Source organism: Varanus komodoensis, unplaced genomic scaffold, assembly GCF_004798865.1.
Source record: "Varanus komodoensis strain SLA01 unplaced genomic scaffold, ASM479886v1 scaffold75, whole genome shotgun sequence".
Classification (NCBI taxonomy): domain Eukaryota; kingdom Metazoa; phylum Chordata; class Lepidosauria; order Squamata; family Varanidae; genus Varanus; species Varanus komodoensis.
This window is the reverse complement of record NW_025336416.1, coordinates 3,030,841-3,054,108: the sequence shown is the minus strand read 5'-3', so window position 1 is coordinate 3,054,108 and position 23,268 is coordinate 3,030,841. Positions and strand designations below refer to the sequence as shown.

Below are 23,268 nucleotides of genomic sequence, written 5' to 3'. Positions count from 1 at the left end.
AAACTGAAAGCGACAGTGGGTTTGTTGTGGAGCTGCAGGAGGGGGCAAGTCAAGAGTCCGTTGGCTCCGGAGTGGATACACAATACGTGCATGAAAACGCTACATCGGGTTCCTTGCAAGACACAGAGGGATGGGGATTAACGGTTGCAGCCCACGGAGCTGGACAGGGCACAACGGAGAGCAGGGAGGATCAGAAGAGGCCATCCTTAGCTAGACTACTGCAATGTGCTCCTCGTGGGGCTGCCTTTGAAGACAGTTCAGAAGCTGCAGCTTCTGCCAAATGTGTTGGTTTTGACCTACATGGCTCCAGACCGCAATACCTGATGGAATGACGCTTCCAGCATAAGCCTACCCTACACTGCGTTCATCACTTAAGACCTTCTTCTGGGGAGGTTCAGAAGCCCTCTCAGTGGTGGCTCCCCAGTGATGGATGATGTTCCTGGTGAGGCCCACCTGGCTCCAATACGGTTACCTTTCAGCCTCACATTAGGACTCACATCCTTTCTCAGGCATTTGGCAACATATGATGAGGCTTTAATCTGGTCTTGAACTCTCCTTGTCGCTGATCGATTAAAATTGTTTTTAGATACCTGTGTTCCTCTCCCTGTGCTAAAAGCTAACAGGTTTGTATGTAAATGGCTTTTCTACTGTATTTTTAAGGTTTTAATCTTTGAAAGCCACCGAGAGAGCTTTGGCTATTGGGCAGCTTAGAAATATAACAGAAGACATGTGAAAACAGGCAAGCAATACCTGGACAGAATGGAAGGGGAGGATATACTGCCAGTTTAGTGGCAGAATACAGGCTGAGAATGCATGAAGATGCAAAGGTCAGCTGTAGGCAGTTCCCTAAATAGCCTACTATAAGCAGACAAATGTGACAGAGAATTGACTTTCTCTATCCCCTTCCCACTGGCTGACCTGCGCCATTATTTCTCATCATGCTGTTTGAAGGATACCTGTATGTTTGAGGTTTCCAAGCCCTTAAAAGGGGAAGACTTTGGATGGATGCAGTTTGCCCAAGCAAATTAAAGCTATTCCCCTTGAAGCAGCATTTTTCCAACTCTTATCTTTCAACCTAAAGCTAGCATTTCCTTGCTTCTGTGCTTTATACATGAGTGGAGAATTATGTGGGCAGTTATCCCTGCCTCTCCTGCCAGCCAAGACAAATAAAAATGGAATAGGGTCTTCTGTCTGAGACCCATAGAAATTCCACTGTCTTTCCTGACTTACTGCGGATGTTGCGAGTCCCTCCTGTGCATGAGTAATTTGTCGGAAAAAAATGTAGCACTGGTCAGCAAGCTTTCTACCTTGTTTTCCTTCATGCCTACTTTGTGTTCTTGTCATTTCCTATGGTATTCTTGCAATAAATTTCAACTTTCAATTTGGAATCTGGAGGTTAATTTCTGACAGTTGAGAAAAGAGGGGCAGGGTGTTCTTTTCCTCTTCCCATGTGCTCTAGGTGGTTTAGCTACATGCTGCTGAATTGGAGAGAAAAGGAGGGTGGAACAGGCCACGGACCAGACAGTGGGGACTGCAGATTTACCAGGCTGAACAGCTAAAGTAGTGCACCCTGAGAGCCGGAGGAAACTTCGCCCATCCCAGCTAGGGGAGCTCAGCGGGTAGCAGAGATTTCTACCAACTGGCTGCTTCAAACAAACCGTTCAGTGAAGACTACACGGGAAAGATCACCACATGGGCACACAAGCAGTGCAAGGAGGTCCTGGGATTAGAAGGCTAAGCTTCCGTTCTTTTGGCTCGCTTGTCCTTCTGGCCTCCAGTAACATTCCTCTACCTTTGTACCTTTTCACTTGCCCATATAATGCAGCGCTCATAAACGCCATTCCTTGGAAATCGCAAGGCTGGTAGATACATAGAGGAGGCATGACGTAGCTTTGAACTCTGGACCTGTTAGAAGCTGAGGTGGAAACAGGTGCTGGAAACACCGGCTCTTCTGGAGCCAAGTTCTGAAAGCGACTCCTTGGCTTCACTCATCTGACTGGACCTGCTGCTTATTTCCCCTTCATTTCTGCTGCCTTGTTTGCCCTCTTTTTCTCAACAGTCCCACTGCCTTTATTCGAAAGGGAAATCTCCACCCTGCTTCACCTCCAGCCTGTCCCTGGAAGAAATCAGCCCTGGAGTGAGTGATCTTACTATTAATAAGGAAACAAATGTATGTGTGTTTTCTTGGCACTCGTGAATACCAGTATCAACCAAACCTTTCCATTAAACTGCACCCCCTGGTACAGCCTCTCTCTGCTTGTGGCCCACAGATGTGCTGGGACTGCAGCTCCCAGAATTTCTAAACTGTAGTCTGGGAATTCTGGGAGCTACAGTCCCAAAACATCTGGAAAGCAGCAGCCTGGAGGAGGCAGTATTAACGACTGGCCAGACTTGACACGCATGTAGTTCTGCAAACTTCTCACCACAATATTCGCATTCCAAGTCTCCATAGACCTTTCTGATCTTTTCACATAGGGCTGTGTTCATTTGTCGCTTTTGCAAATTGTCCAAAATCTGCATAAAGGCTGCAGCTCCAGTTCGATTGTCTGAGGCTGGCGGGCAAGGATCGGAATTCTCGGCAATCGCTGCGTTGGATTCCAGATCGGGAAGCGGGTTGGAGGAGAGGGCCTTTTCGCTTATTGGTGTGCTTGCTCCCTGAGCTAAGTGGCCTTTTTCTTCAAGAGCAGCATCCTGTGGTGGAGCTTGGAGATCCTGGCTTACGCTGGAGCTTCCATCTGCTGAAAGCTGCATTTCACATTGTATGTTTTCTGTATGGTCAGGAGAGACTTCCTCTAACGTCACAGAGAGGGACTTTTCTTCATCCGAACCAGATGAAATATTTTTCTGCAAAAAGCCGTCTGAAGCGCTAACTGGAAATGCATTTGGAGATGCGAATTCTGGCGAGGGCTGGCACGGCGAGTCTGCTGCACTTGCAACTGGGGGGACCTCAAAATTTAAAGGAGGGGCAGAAGCAGCTTCCAAGTGGCCACTAGAGCTATCAGGATGGCTTCCATCCACGGCATTCAGTTCACCCATGCAAAGAGGCCTCTTTGCTATACAAAGAGCCTTAGAGTTTAAGAGGGAGAGTTCGGCGGCAGTCTGAGACAATTCTTCTCCAAGGGCTTCCTGTTGGATGTCCCCTCCTGGCTCCAGCAGACAGAAGCTCTGATTGATGGAGCTGTTAAACACAGAAGACTCTGGCAACTCCCGATGCGCTTCCTTGATATGTGCCCGGAGCCTGATCGAACTGACAAACTTCTTCAAGCACTCGCTGCAAACATACACGAACGGATGCTTTCGGACGTGAAGTTCCAGCGCTTGGTACTTGGTGGCTCCGTGACCACACAGCTCGCAAGCGAAGGGCCTCTCGTCCCCATGGACCAGCATGTGCCTGTCACGATCCAGCTCATTTTTGAACTTGCGTTCGCAGATGTGACAGTCGTACAACAGCTGCCTCTTCCCTTCCCGGGTCATCAAGCGGAGCTCGTCAAACACATCCTTCACTTTTTTGTCCTGCAAGTCATGGGCTTCCTTGATATGCTTGATCAAGTTCTTGACGTCGGAGTATTTCTTCTTACAGAAGCGGCAGTGCTGCTTGATCTTCTTGTGGACCCGCTCCACGTGGACTTTGAGGTGGCCTTTGCTCAGGCACGTGAAAGGACAGTGGTCGCAGCTGAACTTCTCCCCCGTGTGCTTCCGCAGGTGAACGTTCAGGTTGGCCTTGATGGCACTGGCGTAGCTGCAGAAGGAGCATTTGTAAGGCTTTTCATTGGTGTGGATCCTCAGGTGGGCCTGGAGAGAGTGCTTAAACTTGAACACCTTGTTGCAGTATTCGCAGGTGAAGATTTTCAGCTGGGTTGCACCTAACCTAAGGAGAAGCAGAACCAAGACATCAAGATGCTGAGGGATGGAATTCAATCGGGAGCCGTCCATTTTTGGTCTGGACGGAGCGGTATCCTCTGACCAATCCATCAGAGTCAGTGCCATCCCTCTATGGGCTGGGTCAATTCAGCCCATGGGCCCCAGGTTCCCTATCACTGCCCTAATGATAGGAAATTTTGTTAACAAATCTATCAGTTTAAACTATGAGAACTTTAGCTAGGGCCAAAGCAGGCAGGATAGACAATGTAAGTGCCCAAGGGATGGACTACATACAGGGATGTCCACCTGGGGAATCCTTCTTACCCTCTGAGGAGCTAAAGCTCCCAGAGACAATGGCACAAAGGAGACACCCAGGCCAGAGGACCTGGAAAAACCTTTGTCCTCAGGACAGGTGACCCCAGGTTTGTCTCCCCAGCAGGATGGGAGTTCCACCTCTCAGGTAGAGGCTAAGTGACCACCTAACGCCTGAGTGTTGCTATCTCAAGAGACATAGCTCTTTGGTGAAGACATGCTAGATACAAAGAGGACTCCTCAAGAGAAAAGGATCCCCGAGTAGGAATCTCGCCAGAGAGCAGGCTACAAACTGCAGCTGAGCCCTGGGCAAGGCACAGGAAGCTCTGGCCACATAAGCCTTCAGTTCTGTTGAACTGGTTGCTTCAGTTTTGTCCCAGTCATTGCTAACTACACCTCGTGTTTCCACCACTCTGCTGCTGACCTCTGGACTCCTGCCTGACTCTGCTTTTTTGGACTGTGCTTCTCCTTCACCACTCCCTTCTGCTTTAACTTTGACTGGACTTCCATCCTCTCTTTTGAAGCCTCTGATATGCCTGCTAATACTGACCAATCCATGGACTGAAAACTCTGTGTGTGACCATCTACCTACTTGCCTGACCTGTCTACTGGATTCGTCCCTTTATTTACACAGTAGCACTGGAGAACACCTGGGTCCTCCGGACTGGCTGACATGCAGATTTCAACTGAAGTCTGCCTGAAAGATCTGCATGATCTTTCTTGGTTGGTAAGTCCATTCTGAACATCCTTGCAGAGGGCCTGATGCCATGCAGTGATAACTAACGTGCTCATTTCAGTTAGGTGCACTCCTTCCTTGCGCTGGGCTCTTTCCTTCCTCCATCCTTCTCCTTGCTCTCTTCTTGCAGGCGGCATCACCAGAGATGGGTTACCATGGCAACCATGCTTATTGCCTGGGAAGTCGCCACCTGAAGTCCATCAAGTCCACAATCCATTGGCTGGCTTGGGAAATAGACCCACATGTGATACTACATTCCAAGAACCACCCTTCGCACGGATAATTTGTACCCGACCTCAATCGGAAGAGCAAGTGGTACCTACTTCACGTATATCAAAATGCCTGTCATTTTTCAGAGCGCATTTTTGCTGTATCTTGGATTCAAGACTACCCTCAGGATACTTTTCCTGAGCCATGTTACGTTTTCCTGAGTTATTTTGGATTGTGCAATACTTCTGCCTGGAATAAAATATACTTTATTTTGAAAACAGAACTTACCTGCTTGATTTCATTGGTTGTTCATAAGGTGTCTGTTGAATGGCATATTCCTGATACCCTCTCCGCTGAGAATCTGATGACGTTGTTTCCGGGTTGGCTGGTTGTTCAGTTTCGGGAGAAGTAGCTTCAACTGGAACTATTTTTGTAGCTCCTACAAGAAATACAAAGTCATGGTGTTTACTGTTTACCCGCTGACGTAAATACTATACAGGATAAGGCAACATACCAAATGGACACATTGGGCAGCTACTTGCTGAATAATATGTATAACTGAATGGCATCAGCCTAAGCTATTATCTCCTCTGCTTAAAAGCAGGAAGGCATTAATGACATTTCATTATGCTACCTTGTACTCGTGAAACGATGGAACGTACAAAGAAGCAAGAGACGTCTTTGCCCATTCTTCCCTGGAATCATATAAAAGGCCAGGCAGAGGCTCAAAACTGCCTCTGCGAAATTGCCTCTGCAATTACTGTTGGCTACGGCCAAAAAAGCACTTTACAAGGAGAGCAGAGGGCCCCCGCCTCTGCGGTTCCCTTGCAACGCTGCTGCACACACGAGGGAGCAAAGGAAAGGGAGAAACTGGCATGGTGGGGGCGGGTTTCAATCGTCCTGCGCTTGTTGGTTCTGCCTCGCACATACGACCCTGCTCCCACCACAAAACACATGCATAAAAACCATTTCAAGCTTTCCCCAAAGCTGGCCCCCAAATCTGAAAGTGAGCCCAACTGGGAGTCCAGTGGCGGAAGACCCTGGGGGACAGTGGCAGATGATGTATGTATGTATTAAAAGCTTTTCTAACCCGTCCCCTACAGAATGTCTCAGGATGGCCTACAATACATAGAGATGAGAATCAGCAGATGCAGGAGTGGTTCAGTATCTCTTCTCCATGCCAAATCTGGTGTTTCCCCTTGTACCTGCCCCCTCCCTGCGCTTGTATACACATTCGCACCTGGATTCAGGAACCTGCATTTGCTGAGACAAACCTGTAACTCAGCCCTAAGGAGCAGCTTGCCTGCCTTCGCTGGCAGCTGAAGCATTTTGCGTTCTGAAGTGTGTAGTGTGTGTGTGTGTGTGTTTGGCCCGCCGAGTTACACCATTATCAACATCACATTTCAATTTACAGAGAAAGGGGCTTATCTAGAAAGGCCAGAGTTGCTTGCCTTTATACCGAAGAAACGAAGCAAGCAGAAATGAAGACAAAACAATTAAGACAACATGAGAAACAGCGAATACCAGGCAAAAGAGATAAAGTTGATATTTAAGGAGAGAGGCGCCTGATAAGAAATGGAGGATGTCTCCTCCGTGTTTGCATTGAAGCTCTCTGCAACTTCCCCACCCTGGCTTCTCATCCATTATGCAGTTTGATGCATGTGTTGATACATGGAACATGCACCCTGATCTTTAATCATAATTTTATTTATACATATATTTATAAGCCGCTTATAACTGCCGAGGTGTTCCTGGGCAGCTTGCAGTACATATACACGTTAAAACAAAATAAAACACATTAAAAACCTATTAAAACATCTATAAAAGCAATATAAAAAGGGACACAGCATTTAAGGCTAAGTGTTAAAAATTTCCTAAAAAGGTATACCTAAAAAAAGGTAATGACTGGGATGAAGGAGAGTAGGCAGAGGGTGTAGAAAACACTTGGCAGTGAAGTCCTGTTTGCTGTTTAACACCCGTGCTGGTCAGAGATCAGACCTGTGGGGCCAACGTCTTTCTTGCTTTAATATTATAGGATTCAGGCACAAATTAGTGGCTCAGGCACACAGATACACACTAAGAATTAAGGAACGAGTTGCTTCCGAGCACATGCTCAGCCCAGAAATGCACAAGTGCAACCAGAAGCGAGCTCCCACATCCATGCACTCAAAAACCCAGTCTTGCTTTTCCCCCAAACCATTTTTTCAGGAACTTAAGTGGGAAAAGGAAAGAGCTTTTGAGTTGCTGCTATTGGAAGTCAGAAACCTTTGTTGGTCTACTGCAATAATTCAGGAAAACTAACAGTCGTTCCCAATCTTATCGCCCTTAGTTTAATATGAACGCCGCTTTGAAACCTTGAGGGTTTTCTTTAAGAGATGTGGGCTATCAGGCTATAGAAAGGGGAGACAACTTCTGCAGAAGGACTGGCTGGAGTGAGTTAAGAGAGGATACGGTCTGGCTGAAAAGGGATGGCTTCCCTCCCAGAGGAACAGAATATCAGGGGACAATTGGGTGAGGAAAGGCAAAGAGACCAAGTGAGGACATTAAGGGGGTAAGAATCGGTGTTTTTGGGACTGCACGAAGGAACAAGTTTCCTTCGTACAGCTGGCAGTACATTGAACTGTGTTTTAAAGATTAACCTAACTGGAACAGAATGTTTATGTGCCGTTCTTGGTAAATTTAAAAACAAAATGTTTGCAAGCCTCCAGGTAAATTTAAAAGCTGAGTTTAAAAGGAAAAAGTGTAAATGCTGCACTATTGTACACCTGCATAACACTGCAGTGTGCAAGCTTGCAGCCATGCGGTGCTATCAGTTCCACCCATATACAATGGACATGGAAAAGACTTCAGATGGACCTTCAAGGTGTGTGTTGGCTTCATTTTTCCGCATTGGTTGTAAATCTAAATGTCAGTCCTTCATGGAAATGGTACCACCCCTAAAAACTGTTCCAATATAGGCAAACGCACTGCTTCCTTATGCATTTCTTGTGTAAAGGGGAATCTACTCAGGGAGGGATCGGGACCAGTAATTCTGCATAATCTTGGAAGCTAAGCAAAGTCAGGCCTAGTTGTAATCTGGATGGGTGACTTAAAATGTTGTGAACCATCCAGAGAGTTTTTGGCTATGGGCGGTACAGAAATGTAATGAAAGAGGAGGGGTATCCAGAATACAGAAAGGAAATGGTATGTCCTTTGTACAGCGGCGGTATGGAATACTTCCAGTATCTCCAGTCAACAATGATGGTGTAATTTTGTTTGATTAATGCTACTTGATACAACAGCAGATGCTGCTGATTTCCGACTGCTAAACTCACCTTAATAAAAGGGAATAAGTCTATCTGACTTCAATGCTCTGGAAAAATAGCAGCAGTCCAATTTTTTAAAAAGAAATTGGCCAAAATCCTATTGTGCCACAAAAACAAGGCATGTCTGTGAACCCATTGCTATGTAATGCAGAAAAGAAAGTGGGTTAAGGTACAAATATGTGTGAGCATCTCAGTTTAAAGGCAACGCATCAAATAGGCCACCTGTACAAGGCATGTTTTGCAATATTCCAAAGGGGGCTGGAGGGAGAGGGAAGGGTCTACTAAACTCTTTCTTTCCCTGTTCTGTTTTCCCCATTGACAAAAAGCTTACATGGCATTTTCTATGGAGAATTTCTTGCACAACTGCTGAAGAAGAAAGAAGCATTTGTGAACTGTACGCAGCCAAGATGAAAGAGTTGCCATGAAATGTTACAGCGGAACAATCCTGCTGCTTAAACAAGGTGAACCTGCTTTTCTGTCCAACTTGGTGACAGTTGGATAGATAAAAAGAACCCCTCGCTCTCCACACAGTAAAATTCACTGAGGTTAGAAAAAAGAACTGCCAAATTCCTTTTCACTTTTTCATATCAAAGATTCCACACAGAGTCACAGTATATTCTAGGGTACAGGGTTTAGGAATTCTGTCCTATTTGCAAACAATTGCACTGGAATCCACATTTTTATTTTCTTTCCCTCTTTTGAGTCCGTGTTAAAGGTTATAATCCATGTTTTGCAGTATAACTGTAACACGCAGGTCCTTACACTTTACCCATGCAGATGAGCAGCACAAACAACAGTGAGATGAAGGAAGTGATGAAAGATTGTTTATCTTATTCTAATGACTTTCCAAATTTAAAGCATTCTGATTTCACAAGTACACAGTTAATTACCTCGAATTGCTTCATGAGCAGTCAAAACTACACTTATAATAGGATTCTTAGTTCCTGAGATTGGGTCTGCTTCCTTCGTTGAAAAGCTCTTTTCTGTTCTTTGTAGCCGTTGCCTCTTTGGTGCTTTTTCTCGCTCATCTTCCCTCCTGTCAAGGTCAACGTCAGAATCATTACCTAAAGAGCAAACATCAAAAAGAATGTAAAAGGAGAATCATGGAAATTATTCTTTTATACAGCAGTGGACCATCCACAGGCTGGTGCGGTTTTCTGTTCTTTTCTTGAAAAATAAGTCAACTTGCAAAGATTAGGTAATATTATGCTACCGTTCCCGGCACACATCTGTGTTGGAGTGGAGGAGGAGGAGAACTCTAATGCCAAAATCAAAGAACAGAAGGAAAAAATACTTTGTTGCTCAGGATTTTAAGTCCAATGCTCACATCCGGGAGTGAAATGAGACAACGGTGCCACATTCGAGCTGGCAAGACGAGGCTGACCGCAAGGGGGAAATGACGGTTGAAGACAAGAACGCGCAAGGGGAGGAAGTGGAAGGCACCCAGCACAGAGCCATGTGTCATGGCAAGCCACCCTCCAAGTTCAACCTCCAGGCTTGGCTGTGTGCTCACCAACCCTCGTTATTGCCATCAGGACACAACTTCGCGACAACAACAACAACAACAACAAATAGTATTCAATGTGTTCAACAAAACTGCAGCTCCATTTTGGCTGAAGAGCAGGACATAATCCAGCAAGAACAGCAGTTTAAAGAATTCTGGGCGCCAGGACTGGGCCAGAAATATCATCATATCATTCCTAATCCCTCCGCCACATGCCATGGTACAAACACACGGCCTCTCTTTGCCTCTCTACCCAGATTGGCCTAAATTGGCACCAGGACCTGTTTTAAGGGTCAACCATCAACGGCCATTCATTTGCGAAATACAAGAATGTATCGATGTGAAGGCAAGTTGCCTCTTCTTTGCTAGTTATCTTATTTGTGAGGCTTATGATTGCTTTGGCTAACGCAGTGGCGGTTGTTTTTAAAGGAAGAATAAGAATTGCGAAGGGGACTGAAAAAACGGATCAGGGAAAAGGTACTTGGCTAAATTCACCATCCTGCGAATGGCTGGAAAAGAGGGGTGTGCGTGAGAATGCAGTCATTAGAGGAAAAGCAGCCATTTCTCCCTGCCAAAGCAAGAGTTTTAACAGCTGTGCAAATGCAGACAAAATGGCTTCAGTTAGCATATGGAACAAGTCTATTAGGAGATGGAATTCACAGATAAAATTAGTCAGCGAAGAAGGCCTGTGGGGATTTGTGACGGGAGCTGCCAAAACAACCAGCAATGCAGGGGAGGGGGCACAGCAGGACTGCAGGGGTCTTTGCACACTAAATGCAAAAGAAAGCAAGGTGTTCTGGCTGGGGTGGGGTGGGTGGGCCGCTATCTGAACACTGCTCATTCAGCACACCTGGGAAAGGACACGGGGATCCACGTGCGCCAGACTGGTCCAGAGAATCACCAAAGTTCTTCTGTCCTATCCCACCATGGATCAGCCTGACTGCTGGGCTGGGAGAGACACCCCGTGCCTGCCGGCCGGTGCGCACATTGTCACGTCCCTCCAAAGCGCCACGCTCCTTTTCAAAGGCTGGCATGCTCACGGCCTCCTTTTATCCCTCATCTCCTTTACAGGATGTTCCAGGTGGAAACCAAACCCCTCCCACTTAGAATGACCAAAACAAGTACGTTTTGAGTCCCCCTCCTGATTTCAAGAGCCTGATTGAGGGGAACTGTCTTCTCCATTCCTGCTCTCCCTTGCAAAGGAACGTTAAGCAATCAGTCTGGGCAGCTGGCACTTTGATACAGTGAGCTAATAAACTGACCTCCTGTATCAAGATCTATGCAACTTAAATCCCAGCGCGGCATGCACAAAATAATGTGATGCGACGCAGCGTCTGTATCTAGATGGCGTTGATGAGGATGCTCACATCTTCGCTGATGAAGAGGGTGGCTGTCAGTGACAGATGAATCAGTATGTTCAGCAGCATTTCCAGCCAGCCAGCCAGCCAGCCAGAAAGATTTTCTATTTGGGCCCCCTAAATGGTGTTTCTGCTCTGTACTGTGCATTCCTGATCGGAGAGGCTGCCTGGGGAACCTCCAACACATGTACTGGTCCCTTAACTGGCATGCTTTGCTCTTGCTCTGCACCGGAGAATTTGGCTCTACATTGTATGTGTGTGCGTGTGTGTGTTAAATGCTATTGTCTTTAGCACTGATCTTTTACAGGAAAATGGTCATTACTTTTTTACAGGGAGGGATGGACAATTATTTTGCAATATTTGCACAACCCCGGATGCACACCTTCACGTGCACAGAGGCTAAAGAAGGGGTTTTTGCTTTGTTGCTGCATCCCTAGTTAGGCAGCTAACCATTTTGCTTGTCCTTGAATTGCAGGAAAGTACAAGATGCAGTAGCTGGACCACTGCAAGGGATCAACCTTGGCAGAGAAAGCAATTTTGCTCTGCAGAAGTTCCATGGATGGGAAGAGGAGAGAAGGAAGGACACAGGAGGGAGCAGAAGCAGGGAAGTCAAAGAATGGGGGGGGGGGGGTTGTAGAATCCTAGTCTATTACTATGGGATGGATCAGATAATGGAAAGAAGCAACAGAAAAAACAGTGCGGTAAGAAGACAGCCAAACCTACTCAGCACAGCTGCACACTTAAGAAAAAATACTGATCATCCAGCTTTGGAAGCAGGACGATGGCAGTAACAGAAAAGAAATTAATTGTGCAAGCATTTGGTATGAGGCTGACAACCATCAGCCACACATCTGGAATCGTGATGATTATTATTCGTACCCTCAAGAACTAAATGCACTAAATGAAATCCAGACCTTGTACAAGAGGAATATCAAAATGGCTCTTTATGTAATTTTAAAATGAGATGTTTGTATTTCCATTTCAGCCCATGTGTTCATGAGACCCTCTTCCAACTGTAAAAGCCACACAAAGAACAACTCTTCACGCTGTTTTCACTTTTCACCCTAAGAGGCAATGCAAAATCAAAATTTTAAATATGCAGATAAGCTTTGCCTTTCAACTTCCCCTTGGCCAAAAGTGGAACTGGACTGCAAATTGCAAGCATCTTTGTCAAGTGCTTGAGAAAAGTGCTACTTTTTGGAAAGAGCTTTTTAAAACGACCAGGCAATTTTTTAAATGAATATGCTATCGCAGTGCTGCTAAGTAAGGGTACTGTGGATTGCCAAAGCAATGAGCGATTGATCCAATATACACAATTGTGTTTTGTGAGCTGGGAAAATTGACATTTCAGTTTGCACAGTTGTTCTGTTCCGATTTTGGCAGCCTTGTTACTTTCCGCTCAGGCAACGGCCGAATGCCCGACATCCCTTCCCAATCGTGCGTGCTGCATATGAAACAGCAGGACTCTCACGCAGGAAAGCCGACCAGAGTTCTGCAACCACGCCAGAGAAGGGAAGCTTTCTTGCTTCGGTTCCCTGCCATGCTCAGTCGGCCCAGGGTTCAAAAATCCAGCCTGTTGCACGCATTTCGGAAAGGAATCGTCACCCGCCGGGATCAAGCACAGCACTTGGGTCCATTTCCCAGTTTCAGCAATGGGACCTCCCAGGCGATGACCCTTCTCACTTCGTTTGCTCGTCACCAGCGTCAAAGTATGAGAATGTCAGTTCATCCAACAGAACTCCCCTAAATGCCCCGCTCACAACTGTGAACGCAACAAGGAGTACATGTTCTCCAAAAACATTCACACTTTAAGAAAGGCAGACCTTAAAGTGGCCATTTCCAGAAGTCAGGGGTTTTTGAAAGAGCGTTTTTGCAGATTAGTCCGTGGAAGGAAATGGCACGTCTGAAAAAGGCTCACTTGGAATGTGAATTTCAACCATTCGAAAGAGAAGCCAGGTCACAAGCAAGAATGGGAGCCACACTTTGAAGTGAATTTGGTGACTTTCAGCATGGTTGATTCTCTCATCGATACCATCGCATAAACCATAACAAAATCCTGCAGGGCGTTTCTGGCTGTTACCCATCTCCACCTCACAGATAATGCAAGTTCCTTGCCTCCAGCTTACTTCCCTCTCTGCACCCTACAGGTAGAAGAACCTTTCTCCTTGCCTACTTCCTCCTCCTACCTGCAAGCAGGGCTGAGCATAACCTGAGAGAGACAATGATTGGGCAGCAGGGCCTGCCCTATCAGCGCTCTCGCTCTCGCTCTCGCGCTCTCTCTCGCTCTCTCTCTCTCTCTCTCTCTCTCTCTCTCTCTCTCTCTCTCTCTCTCTCTCCTCTGCTCAGCCTGGAATAAATGCATCACCCATGCTCACACTGGAACCAATGCACAGGAAACACATCTTCCGCTGCCATTGCTCACCCTCCCACACTTTCCTTTCCTCCGTCTGATAATCTGGTTCCCATTCGTCACTCCAGGCTGGGCCTGCCACTCTATTCTCCGCTTCCTCCTTCCTCCCCCTCCCACGCCTGGTTTTCTTCCTCCAAATTTTGTTTACTCGAGGGATGGGGGATTCACTGTCACTTGATGCCATTCCTCCTCTTTGCTCTTGCTGCTCTGCCAGCCTGGGCGTTCTTGGGCACGGCTGGTGTCATTCTGGGTCATGCAAGGTTCTGTTTTCATCAGCATCAGAGGGAAGGATGCTGCCTCTGTGCGGAAGTCCAGTTACTGCCCATGTCAGCCGCACTAATTAAGCCCCATCATACAATTCTGCCACACAATCAGCTGGATGGACCAGAGTCCAGCTGGGGCCACAGCAAAATCCTCCATGAGATTATTTATTTATTTAAGACCTTTTTAGACCGTCCTTTACTGTAGTCTCGGGACAGTTTAACAATAAAACAAAATAGAATAAAATACAGCATCCTAATCAAATTCTTAACCCATCAACAATAAAACCCATATTAAAAACAGTCAAACCTTAAACCACTGGGAAAATAAAAAGGTTTTAGACTGGCGCCGAAAAGAATAAAGTGATGGCACCAGGCAAACCTCTCTGGGGAGCGAATTCCACAATTGGGGTGCCACCACAGAGAAGGCCCTTCTCTGGGTAGTCGTCCTCCTAATCCCTTTCAAGGAGAGGTCCCAGAGAAGGACCTCTGCCCCAGATCTTAAGGGGCGGGCAGGCACATAGGGGAGGAGGTGCTCCTTCAGGTAACCAGGTCCTAAGCCGTTTAGGGCTTTTTAGGTCATCACCAGCACCTTAAACTGGGCCCAGACTTCAACTGGTTGCCAGCGTAGGTGCAAAAGGACCGGCATTATATGTTCATACCTGCCCGTTCCTGTTAACAACCTGGCAGCTTTATGCCCCACAGTTTGCCAAAAAGCGGCCAAGCACCACAGCTCTGGAGGACTTAAGCCAAAACCTAAGGCATCCCCGGCCTCAAACAAAGGACAGTTTCCTCCCGCATCCGAACAATAGCATAATCCAACCCTAACCCCCTACTTGCACTTTAAGATTGCCAGTCAATGCCCTTGTCCGAACACCATGGAGCAGTTGTGAGCTCCGTTGCATAGCAGAGGGATTTGATGGTGGTGGTGGTATTCCAGCTTTGGGACAGCACATCTGCCACCAACTCTCTGTCTTTTAGGCACCCATGCATTGCAAAAGAACCGCACCATCATCGATATCTTTTCAACTCCAACCTTTCCTGGGGATTTTATATGCTGGTTTGTTTGTATGCGTTCACTGCTGTTGCTGCAAAGCGCCTTTAAAATGACCGCAAAAAGGCAACAGAAATGTTTTTACCATAAGAAAATGAGATGAAAGAAGACAGCAGTGAAATTCTGCCCCTTTACTCTTTGCAGCTTTGCAATGCCTTGTCGGAGGAAGGTGCTTCCGGGCCGCTCTTGGGTCACATGACAGGTGGCTGGACCGTGGCATCGCAGCTCTCAGCTGAGCAGGCTCCAGACGACACGAGGCAAGCGTCCCGGCTCCTTGATCTCATCAGCTCATCACTCAGGCACATTCTGAGCGTTCCTTGTCAGCCTGACAGCTTCCTAACACACCTTTAAACAGCCAGTTCTGACAGTACACTTAAAGGAAACATTGCTCACCCGCAGGACACAGGCATTGCGAGCGGAAGCCACGATGTCAGCCCTTGCCAGCTCATTTAAAAGATCTGGGAGCAGGTGACCGGCTGCCAGTCAGTGCAGGCACCATTGGCTAGTTGGATCACTGGTCTGCTCTTGCCTAAGACCGACTGCTCGCGAGCCAAAACGGGCGCATCGGATGCACAACCTGAAAAGCAGCTTTCATACCACGTGGGATCGTCTACCATGACAGAGATCACACCGCACAGCAGTGACGCTGCAACTCCCGTGATTCACCTCGTCTGCTGTGCTCGGTGCCACCGGAGAATCAGGCAGAATATCAATGGCTTACTGTGAGCCGACGGAAGGAAAATGCCCCAAGGAAACCTGACCTGAAGACCGAGTCCATGTTCTACATCGATATTAGAAAGGATGCATTGGGCAGAGTCACAAATTAATTTCCTGTGTAAGATGGACTGGTTTGTTTTTCTCAGGAAAAACTAGAGTTTTGTTCACCTGCAAGCAGAAAGATGGCTATTTTAGACTAGGAAAAAGCAATTTCGGCCGGAAACGCCTGGCAACAATCTGTAGAAACAGTATGCAGCTCGTATATTGTGCTTTTAATGAGTGGTGGGGTCAAAGGTAGCTAATTTCAGTCACGCAGACAAAGTTCATTTTTACACAAGCTAATTATGTCTAAAATATGGTAAATGTTGTGGAAGAAAACATTTAGAAGAGACATGGGGCACATGTGAGGCAGCTGCACAACTTGGCTTAGGAAATACGGCATCTGAACAAAACAGAGGCTCTTTTCAAGTCCAGTCCCCTGCACACAGCACCGGTTCCTCACCCTAAATGAATCTGTGGGTAAAGAAACACTAATAATAGGATGGGGCAGCATAAATATTCTTGCTTGCTTCTGTTTTTAGTTGCTCACGGTAGAATCCTATGACAGAAAATGGCCTACACTCCCACCATCCTTTGAGCATGAAGCAAGCAGAGAGCCCTGGAATCTGGCTGAAAATAAAATGCCCACAGGTGTAATTTAGATACCGGAAGGAACACGTTCTTCCATATTTGCCCTCCTGCCCCTTGAGATCAGTAGCAGAGGCTCTCCTCCGGGAACCCTCCGGGAAAGATATTAGGAGGGTAAGTACCCGGAGGAGGGTCTTCTCTGCGGTGGCGGCCCGCCTATGGAATGCACTCCCCAAAGAGCTCCGCCTGGCGCCGTCGTTAATTGTTTTTCGGCGCCAGGTTCAGATCTTTTTATTCCAGCAATATTTTAATAACTTTTAATATTGGTTTATATATGTTTTTAACTGTAGCCAGTGTGGATCTGTAATTAATTTGTGTTACGTTTTATATTATTTTATCTATGTAAGCCATCCTGAGGCCTTCGCGACAGGATAAATATAAATATTCTAAATAAATAAATAAATTTGTTATCTCTGATTTGTCAGCTCTTGCCATGACCTGGCTACGTGTTCTTTGTATCCATCAACATCATTTATGTGTTAAGGGTCCTTTCTGTAGCCTTCCAATTCCTCAATTTCCCCACCACCTGCCTTCACAATACACCCTTGTGTTCACTGCTACTTGAATTTATCACACGAGAGCTTAGAACCAAGTCAGGCACAGCCCAAGCACAGATCTCCTGAAACTCATCTACTTTGTCCTTGAACCCCAGCCATTTCTAAATGAACTACACCTCTTTTCAAGCTCTTCGCATTCAACAGCGGCTCATCCAGTCAGCAACAGAAGCCACGACGGCAGATCCAGCAAACAAAACTGCCTCATCCATCAGCGAGCAAACCAATAGCCACTTGGAGGCTGCACTTCCTACAGCCCAGAAAAAGCATCACAACAAGGCGAAGTCCAACCTGGGTACCATACACTGGCCAGACAAAAAACAGCTGCACGGAGCTTGCTGCAGCCATCTGCCCCTGAGAGAACCCCTACAAGAACTTGGAAAGTAAGAACAGTTGGCCGAGTTTCGTTTTGGCTTTTCCTCCTCCCTTCCAATAGTTTCCCCTTTTGTATCAAGTCTTTAAGATTGTAAGCCTGAGGGCAGATGGGCTATCTTATTATTAATCTATGTAAGTTGCTCTGGGAGCCAGCTATCTTTTGGCCGAGGAAATGCATAAATAAAACTCCAGCTGTGTGCAGAGTTCTCTAGGAGCATCTCTCATCCTTTTATGGATCCACAACTCATCCCTTCAAGCATACTCAGAAGGACCTTCACTTACCTGGGTCACCATCTTCTTCTAGGTCTTCATGCTTAACAATGATGCAGATATGTTTCCGTAGCTGCCGAGAATTGGAGAACTTCCGGCTGCATTTCCGGCACTCCAAGTTGCCTGGCTGAACTTCCGCCAGCTCTCCCCTTTCTTCAGATCCCAGGTGGGCAGCCTCACTCGGAGGATGGTGACTGCTTTCAGCCGATTCTTCATCAACGTAAAATCGCTTGGTTGACCCCTTTGGCCTGCCCCGTTTCCTCTTCACCACAAGAAGCTCTATTGAAGAAACATCAAATAATAGCTATAAAGCTGCAAAGCAAGGCTGCTCTGCGGTTTAATGAGTATCTGACTGTTCTTTCAACAGGTAATGTACAATGTGTTCCAAGAGATGCTGAGCACAATAGGATGCCCATGCATCCAAGTATCCAAAGGTTAACGATTTTTACAAGCTTGGGAACTGGGTTATGAGACTGACCTGTCCATTCTCCAACTTGCTACCCTAAGAGCCTACTAGAACACATTTCAGAGTTGCTGGACTAGGGCTAGTGAGATTTATTTATTTATTATTTATTTAAAACATTTCTATGCCGCCCCCATCGCGACAAAGCCTCGGGGCAGCTCACAAAGAATACATAAATACATACATAAATAATGATAATAGAACAATAAAAAATGAGATGTCATCCCATTGAAAGCAGGTTTCATCCCAGTGAAAGCAATAACTCCTATGCATGCCAAACTGGTGTGTTTTCCTCCAGCCTATTTATCACTAAAGCAACGGCAAGATAAAAAGATAGGTAGATACGTCTAATTGTTCAAAACGTGAAAATGAAGTTTTCACTATTTTTTTAATTAAAGGAAGTTTGTGGTAGAAGATTACATTGATGTTGGCACACTAGATCATGCTCTCACTCCACACACTTATGTGAAGTTCAGAACCGCCTAACAGACGGGTGGATGCTCTGACTAGGCCAGAGCCTGGGATCCCACCACCATTAAGAAAGGGTTACAGTATTAAAAATAACACCGTGCGCTGCCACTATAATTTAAGTGGTTGGTAAATCAGCGATATTCAGTGCAATTGATTAGCTTTCCAATATAGTTCAGTTCATAAAGGTGGCACTGGATATGTGCTGGATGGTATTTTGGCACCTGAACCTCAGCAGTGCTGCATGATAAAGCAGATGCATCAAAAGCCAGATTGCCTGTGCCAAATGAAAAACGCCTCTGGGTGACCAGGCTGGGAAGCTTTGCAAAAGTTGCTTCCCTTCCCTTTGCTTAGGTCACAGATGGCTGTGCCAGGATCTTTTACATCCATCTTTCTGGAAAGTTACAATAATATTATGGCCAAATTGCCAATCTGGGTTTAGGAGGACTGCATAATGACACCAAGACCTCCATTCTTCCGGCATCAGGGACCAATACTGTTCTCAGAAATTAAAGGAAGTTGTATTTGTCATCTGGCTGAGGTAGAATACTCATAATCAGCTAAGTCATTCAACCTTTGCTGTATGGTTTTTGCTAATAGCACTAGTGTTAATTTTCCATTATAAATTATGAATAGTCTCAGTGCTGTCTTTGCACAAAATGAGAGCTATTATATGAAATGAATCTCAGAGAGAATTTTTTGGGGCAACTACCAACATTCAGCCAATCGGCTTGCCTAAATGACTGCATCTTTTCTTTTCTGGCTGCAGTGGCTGTTCTCCAAAGAGAAGTTCAACTGTTACGTCTCTCATAAGAGCTAGTAAGGTGCAAAGTGCCAGGTAAAGGCTTCAGAAAGAAGGCTCGGTGATGCTTGTCCTCGCAGCCAATGGAGAGCAGCGGTCCATTTCTGCAACGCAAAGCACACATGGATGCAGCGGGCCCTTCAGCAGAAAGTCTCCGTGCCCTGGTGGATAGCTGCGAGTGGCGATGCAAGGGGCCGTTCACAGGACGGCTGCTTGAGACATGGCAAAGCGCTCTGGGACATGCAGGTGCGATGTGACGTTCTGGGGACGCCAATCTCACCCGGTCTGTCTTCTCCCCAGTTCCAAACATGTGGGACAGCCTGTACTGAACCAGCACCAAAGGAAATGCACTTTTTAATCTGTTCTAGGGGAGTTTAATCCATTCTTGCGTTACATCCCAAGGCAGGGCCTTAAGCAAATAACGCAGCCCCCTCATTGAGGCAAACTAGCCCTGAACCTGCTCCGTGCTTGTAAAGGAGGCCACTGGAAACACCCCAGACACACACCCCTTGAGCTCCATCACGGCAGAAAGGTGCAACACCCCCTCTGCCAGCTTTTCAAAGGTGGCACCACGCCGACGCAACGTGCTGCCACGAGGCTTTCAGGGCGAATCTGAAGACCCCCCATGCTCACTCTGGACTTTCCCTGATTGTATTTTATGAGACTAGAGTGTAACAGCAATTGGCTTGTAGGCTTTGTGTGATGCTGGCATTTATTGTTTCTGGAACACTGGCTGTTTTTATTACTGCATCAATTTTTATTATATGAATGTTATGGCTGGATGCTGCCTCGGGAGGGCCTCCACGACAAAGAGAGGCATAGAAATACTTTAAACAATAATAAAAAATGTTCCAAGATAAAGTGGTGGGGAGGGGGGACCAATTCTCAGGTGTCCCCAATGCAAGCACATGTCCATGTTGAACAGAGCTCAGCCGGGGGGCGAGCGTGTGTGTGTGTGTGTGGGGGGGTGTTCAAATACACTCCTGGGAACATGCAAGGTAAATGGAGGGGGGGAACAACCCTGTGACTTTCTAGATTGCTCAGAGGAGAAGGCTAATGGGGGAAGACACCTTAAGAACAAAGGAGCATTTCACTGCTTGCCTACACTGTCAATTACCACAAAAATTTGTAGCATGGGCGTCTCACTAAGCCCCTAATATTAGAAGCCAATGTTGCATTCCATATATGTTGGCTGGGCATGATTCCTTGCAACATGCTGCCTCGTTAAAGGGATCCTTAATGTATGCAGGTTACGTGGAACACTGATACCCCAGAGCAGCTTCCCTCCAGGTCCCTGGTGCAAGGACACTGCAGGCTGGAACATAATCTGAGGACTTCTGTTCAAACCAGACACCTTGCATTGCCCACGAACAGACCCCGGTAGCAGGCAAGGGTACTCTTCAGTGGAAGGAAGGCAAGCTGAGTGTACAAGCATAACACATAGCTACACAGACCTAGACTGGCAAAGTTGCTCCAAATAAGCTGCTTTTTCCTCCCGTTTTCAAAAGAGGCCTACACGTGAAGTTAGAGTCATTAAGCAAATACTTATAATTCATGAAACAAACAATCCTCTGGCAGAATTGCAAAACCATCAAAGCCTTCTATCTCTTATGCCGAGACATTTAATCACTGTATTCGGAAGGTTTCATGAATTAGGCAAAGACTTTGCTGCCGTCATGAATTAAGCAGAGGCGCTGGTGGTTTCAAGTCTGAAGCGATTTCATAAATTTAACATCACGCATAAAACAGCGGTGATAACAGTTTACATCCTCACTGACTTCGGCCAGTACCTTCTCCATCTTTATTCAGAACCCTCCATTTGGTGGGTGTTGAAAGAGGTTTGAGAGGAATAATGATGTCCTCCACCTTAATCCCTTCTTCGGAATGCTTCTCGGAGACGTGAGACAGAAGTTCTGACTGGTTTGGAGAAAATAAGTTACACAGCTTACACATGAAGATGGACCTGTTCCCTGGAAAATATAAAAGAAATTAAAGTGGGGTATTAACATTTTACAATTATAAGAGTTCATTTGAAAATCCAGAAAATTATTCATGCTGAGCTCTGCTTTGCTGTTAATTTGGCTGAGCCACTGATAATGGCTGCTACCCCCCACGTCCGCCTTCCCCCAAAAATCCCAATGCAGAACGCAGCCAGAGCCTTTTCATTATTCTTACACAACACGTTGCACTTAAAAGTCTTGGCCTTCTTCACCAGGTTGCATGTAGAGTTCGCTGGATCCAGCAACCAGAATGTTTCACAACACCATACAGAAGAACAACAGGCATCAGGTGGGGCATGCACAAGTTCAGTTTTGTAATCTTTGCAATATTTTAGCATCATCTCCCAGAGCAGTTGAAGTGCTGGCTAATATTCCATAGCACCCCAGGAGCTCAAACAATGGGAAAGAGGTACAATTAGTCTATATAGATAAACAGGTACATGGAATACCACATACAGGACACAATCACATGCAAGTTGGATTATCTCATACTATCTGAGTACCATCCTTGTTTGTGCTCTCTGTGACTGTAAGAAAAGTGCAATATCCTTCACACTTGACGTGAACATGTGTAGTTGACAGTTGGATAAAACAAGTCTGCACAGACTTTTTTATTTTATTCTATCTGTTTATGCTCAGCCATGCAGTTCCTACAAAATGAATGATCAGATCTGAGCTACCTCGCTGCCACTGCACAGTCAATCTCATTAGTGCAAAGCAGGTGAGTCCTAAGGTAAAATTCCCAGGCAGCTATTCTAAACATTTTAGAGAAAGTAAAGAAAGGCTGGGGGGGGGGGAGGCAGGGGAATCAAGCAAAGAGATCTGACTTCAGAGTGTTAAAAATTAGCAGCTAATTTGTCTCCTCGGATCTGTGGCAAGGATGAACAGCAACCAAACAAAAAGATCCACCACATAGTATAAAAGTCATTACCTGTAATAATAATAAGGTTGCTGCCAATCCCTGTAGCAGCTGAACAAATATGCAATGGATAATTGATAAATCAGTTGATAATTAGGCTGGGAATCAACAGGACAATAACTGAGAGGGCCAATTAAAGGTAAGGAATCAAATAAGCAATATTCTAAATTAAGCATGAATGGAATTGATGAGGAGGCAGTGAGTAATTAATTAGGAGAGAAGTCAACAGAGCAATTAATTAGACAATGAATTAAATATGCAGAGGATCAAAGAAGCCGTTAATCTATTAAGTATGCAGGTACAGCAAGAGCAACAGAGAGGACAGAATGAAGAAATGTCCAGCTGGCTGCAGTGGTCTCCTTGGGCCCTACCAACCTAAAGCCCCACCATCACGCCAGTTCTTTCTTACGTAATGCAAAAACAGAGTGAAAACAACCGACCCATGGCTGTTGCCTTGCCAACATTCTTCTAGTCTCTCCTTCATGCCCCCTAGGGATGCAGTCCTGAGGGACGGGGCCCACAGTTTGGGGGCACTTCTGAATCTGGTACTACCGCCAGAGGCCCAAGTGGACTCAGCGGCCGGGGCGAGGCTGCGGCAAATATACCAACTATAGCCCTGGACAGGCATAGCCTGGCCACCGTCACTCACACACTGGTGACATCCAGGTGAGATCACTGCAACGCGCTCGACGTGGGGCTGCCCTTGAAGACAGTCCGGAGGCTTCAGCTGGTTCCAAAGAGGGCGGCGCAATGAATGGTGCTTGCAGACCTCCGTAACACCAGTTTTGTAAGAATTACATTGGCCACCATCCGAAGGCAGACCCAGTTTAAAGCACTTGTTTTAATATGTAAAGCCCTGGATGGCTTAGGACCTGGTTGACTGAAGCACCACTTTCTCCAGTGTCTACTTACCTGCCCATTAAGAGCTGGGCAAGAGGCCCTTCTGAAAGAGCCATTCCTCGAGGTGACAGGGAATGGGGATCAGAGGAAGGGCCTTCCCAGT

At 46.3% G+C, this 23,268-nt stretch overlaps 1 protein-coding gene across 3 annotated transcripts in view; it reads right to left on the bottom strand.

Moving 5' to 3' along the window:
* The window catches only part of ZFAT (zinc finger and AT-hook domain containing), an 84,118-nt gene that overhangs the window by 51,168 nt on the left and 9,682 nt on the right, over positions 1–23,268 (bottom strand). Inside the window, exons 1-6 of one of the 3 annotated variants that reach the window (XM_044452870.1) lie at positions 21,522–21,662; positions 21,137–21,316; positions 17,626–17,892; positions 9,315–9,488; positions 5,408–5,558; positions 2,424–3,868 (exon numbers count right to left, since the gene is read on the bottom strand). In XM_044452870.1, the coding sequence (XP_044308805.1) occupies positions 2,424–3,868; positions 5,408–5,558; positions 9,315–9,488; positions 17,626–17,892; positions 21,137–21,299 (2,200 nt within the window). In that variant the 5' untranslated portion in view covers positions 21,300–21,316; positions 21,522–21,662. Of the gene's footprint in view, positions 1–2,423; positions 3,869–5,407; positions 5,559–9,314; positions 9,489–17,625; positions 17,893–21,136; positions 21,317–21,521; positions 21,663–23,268 lie in introns of those variants that run through there. The other 2 variants (XM_044452868.1, XM_044452871.1) reach the window with 2 other exon arrangements.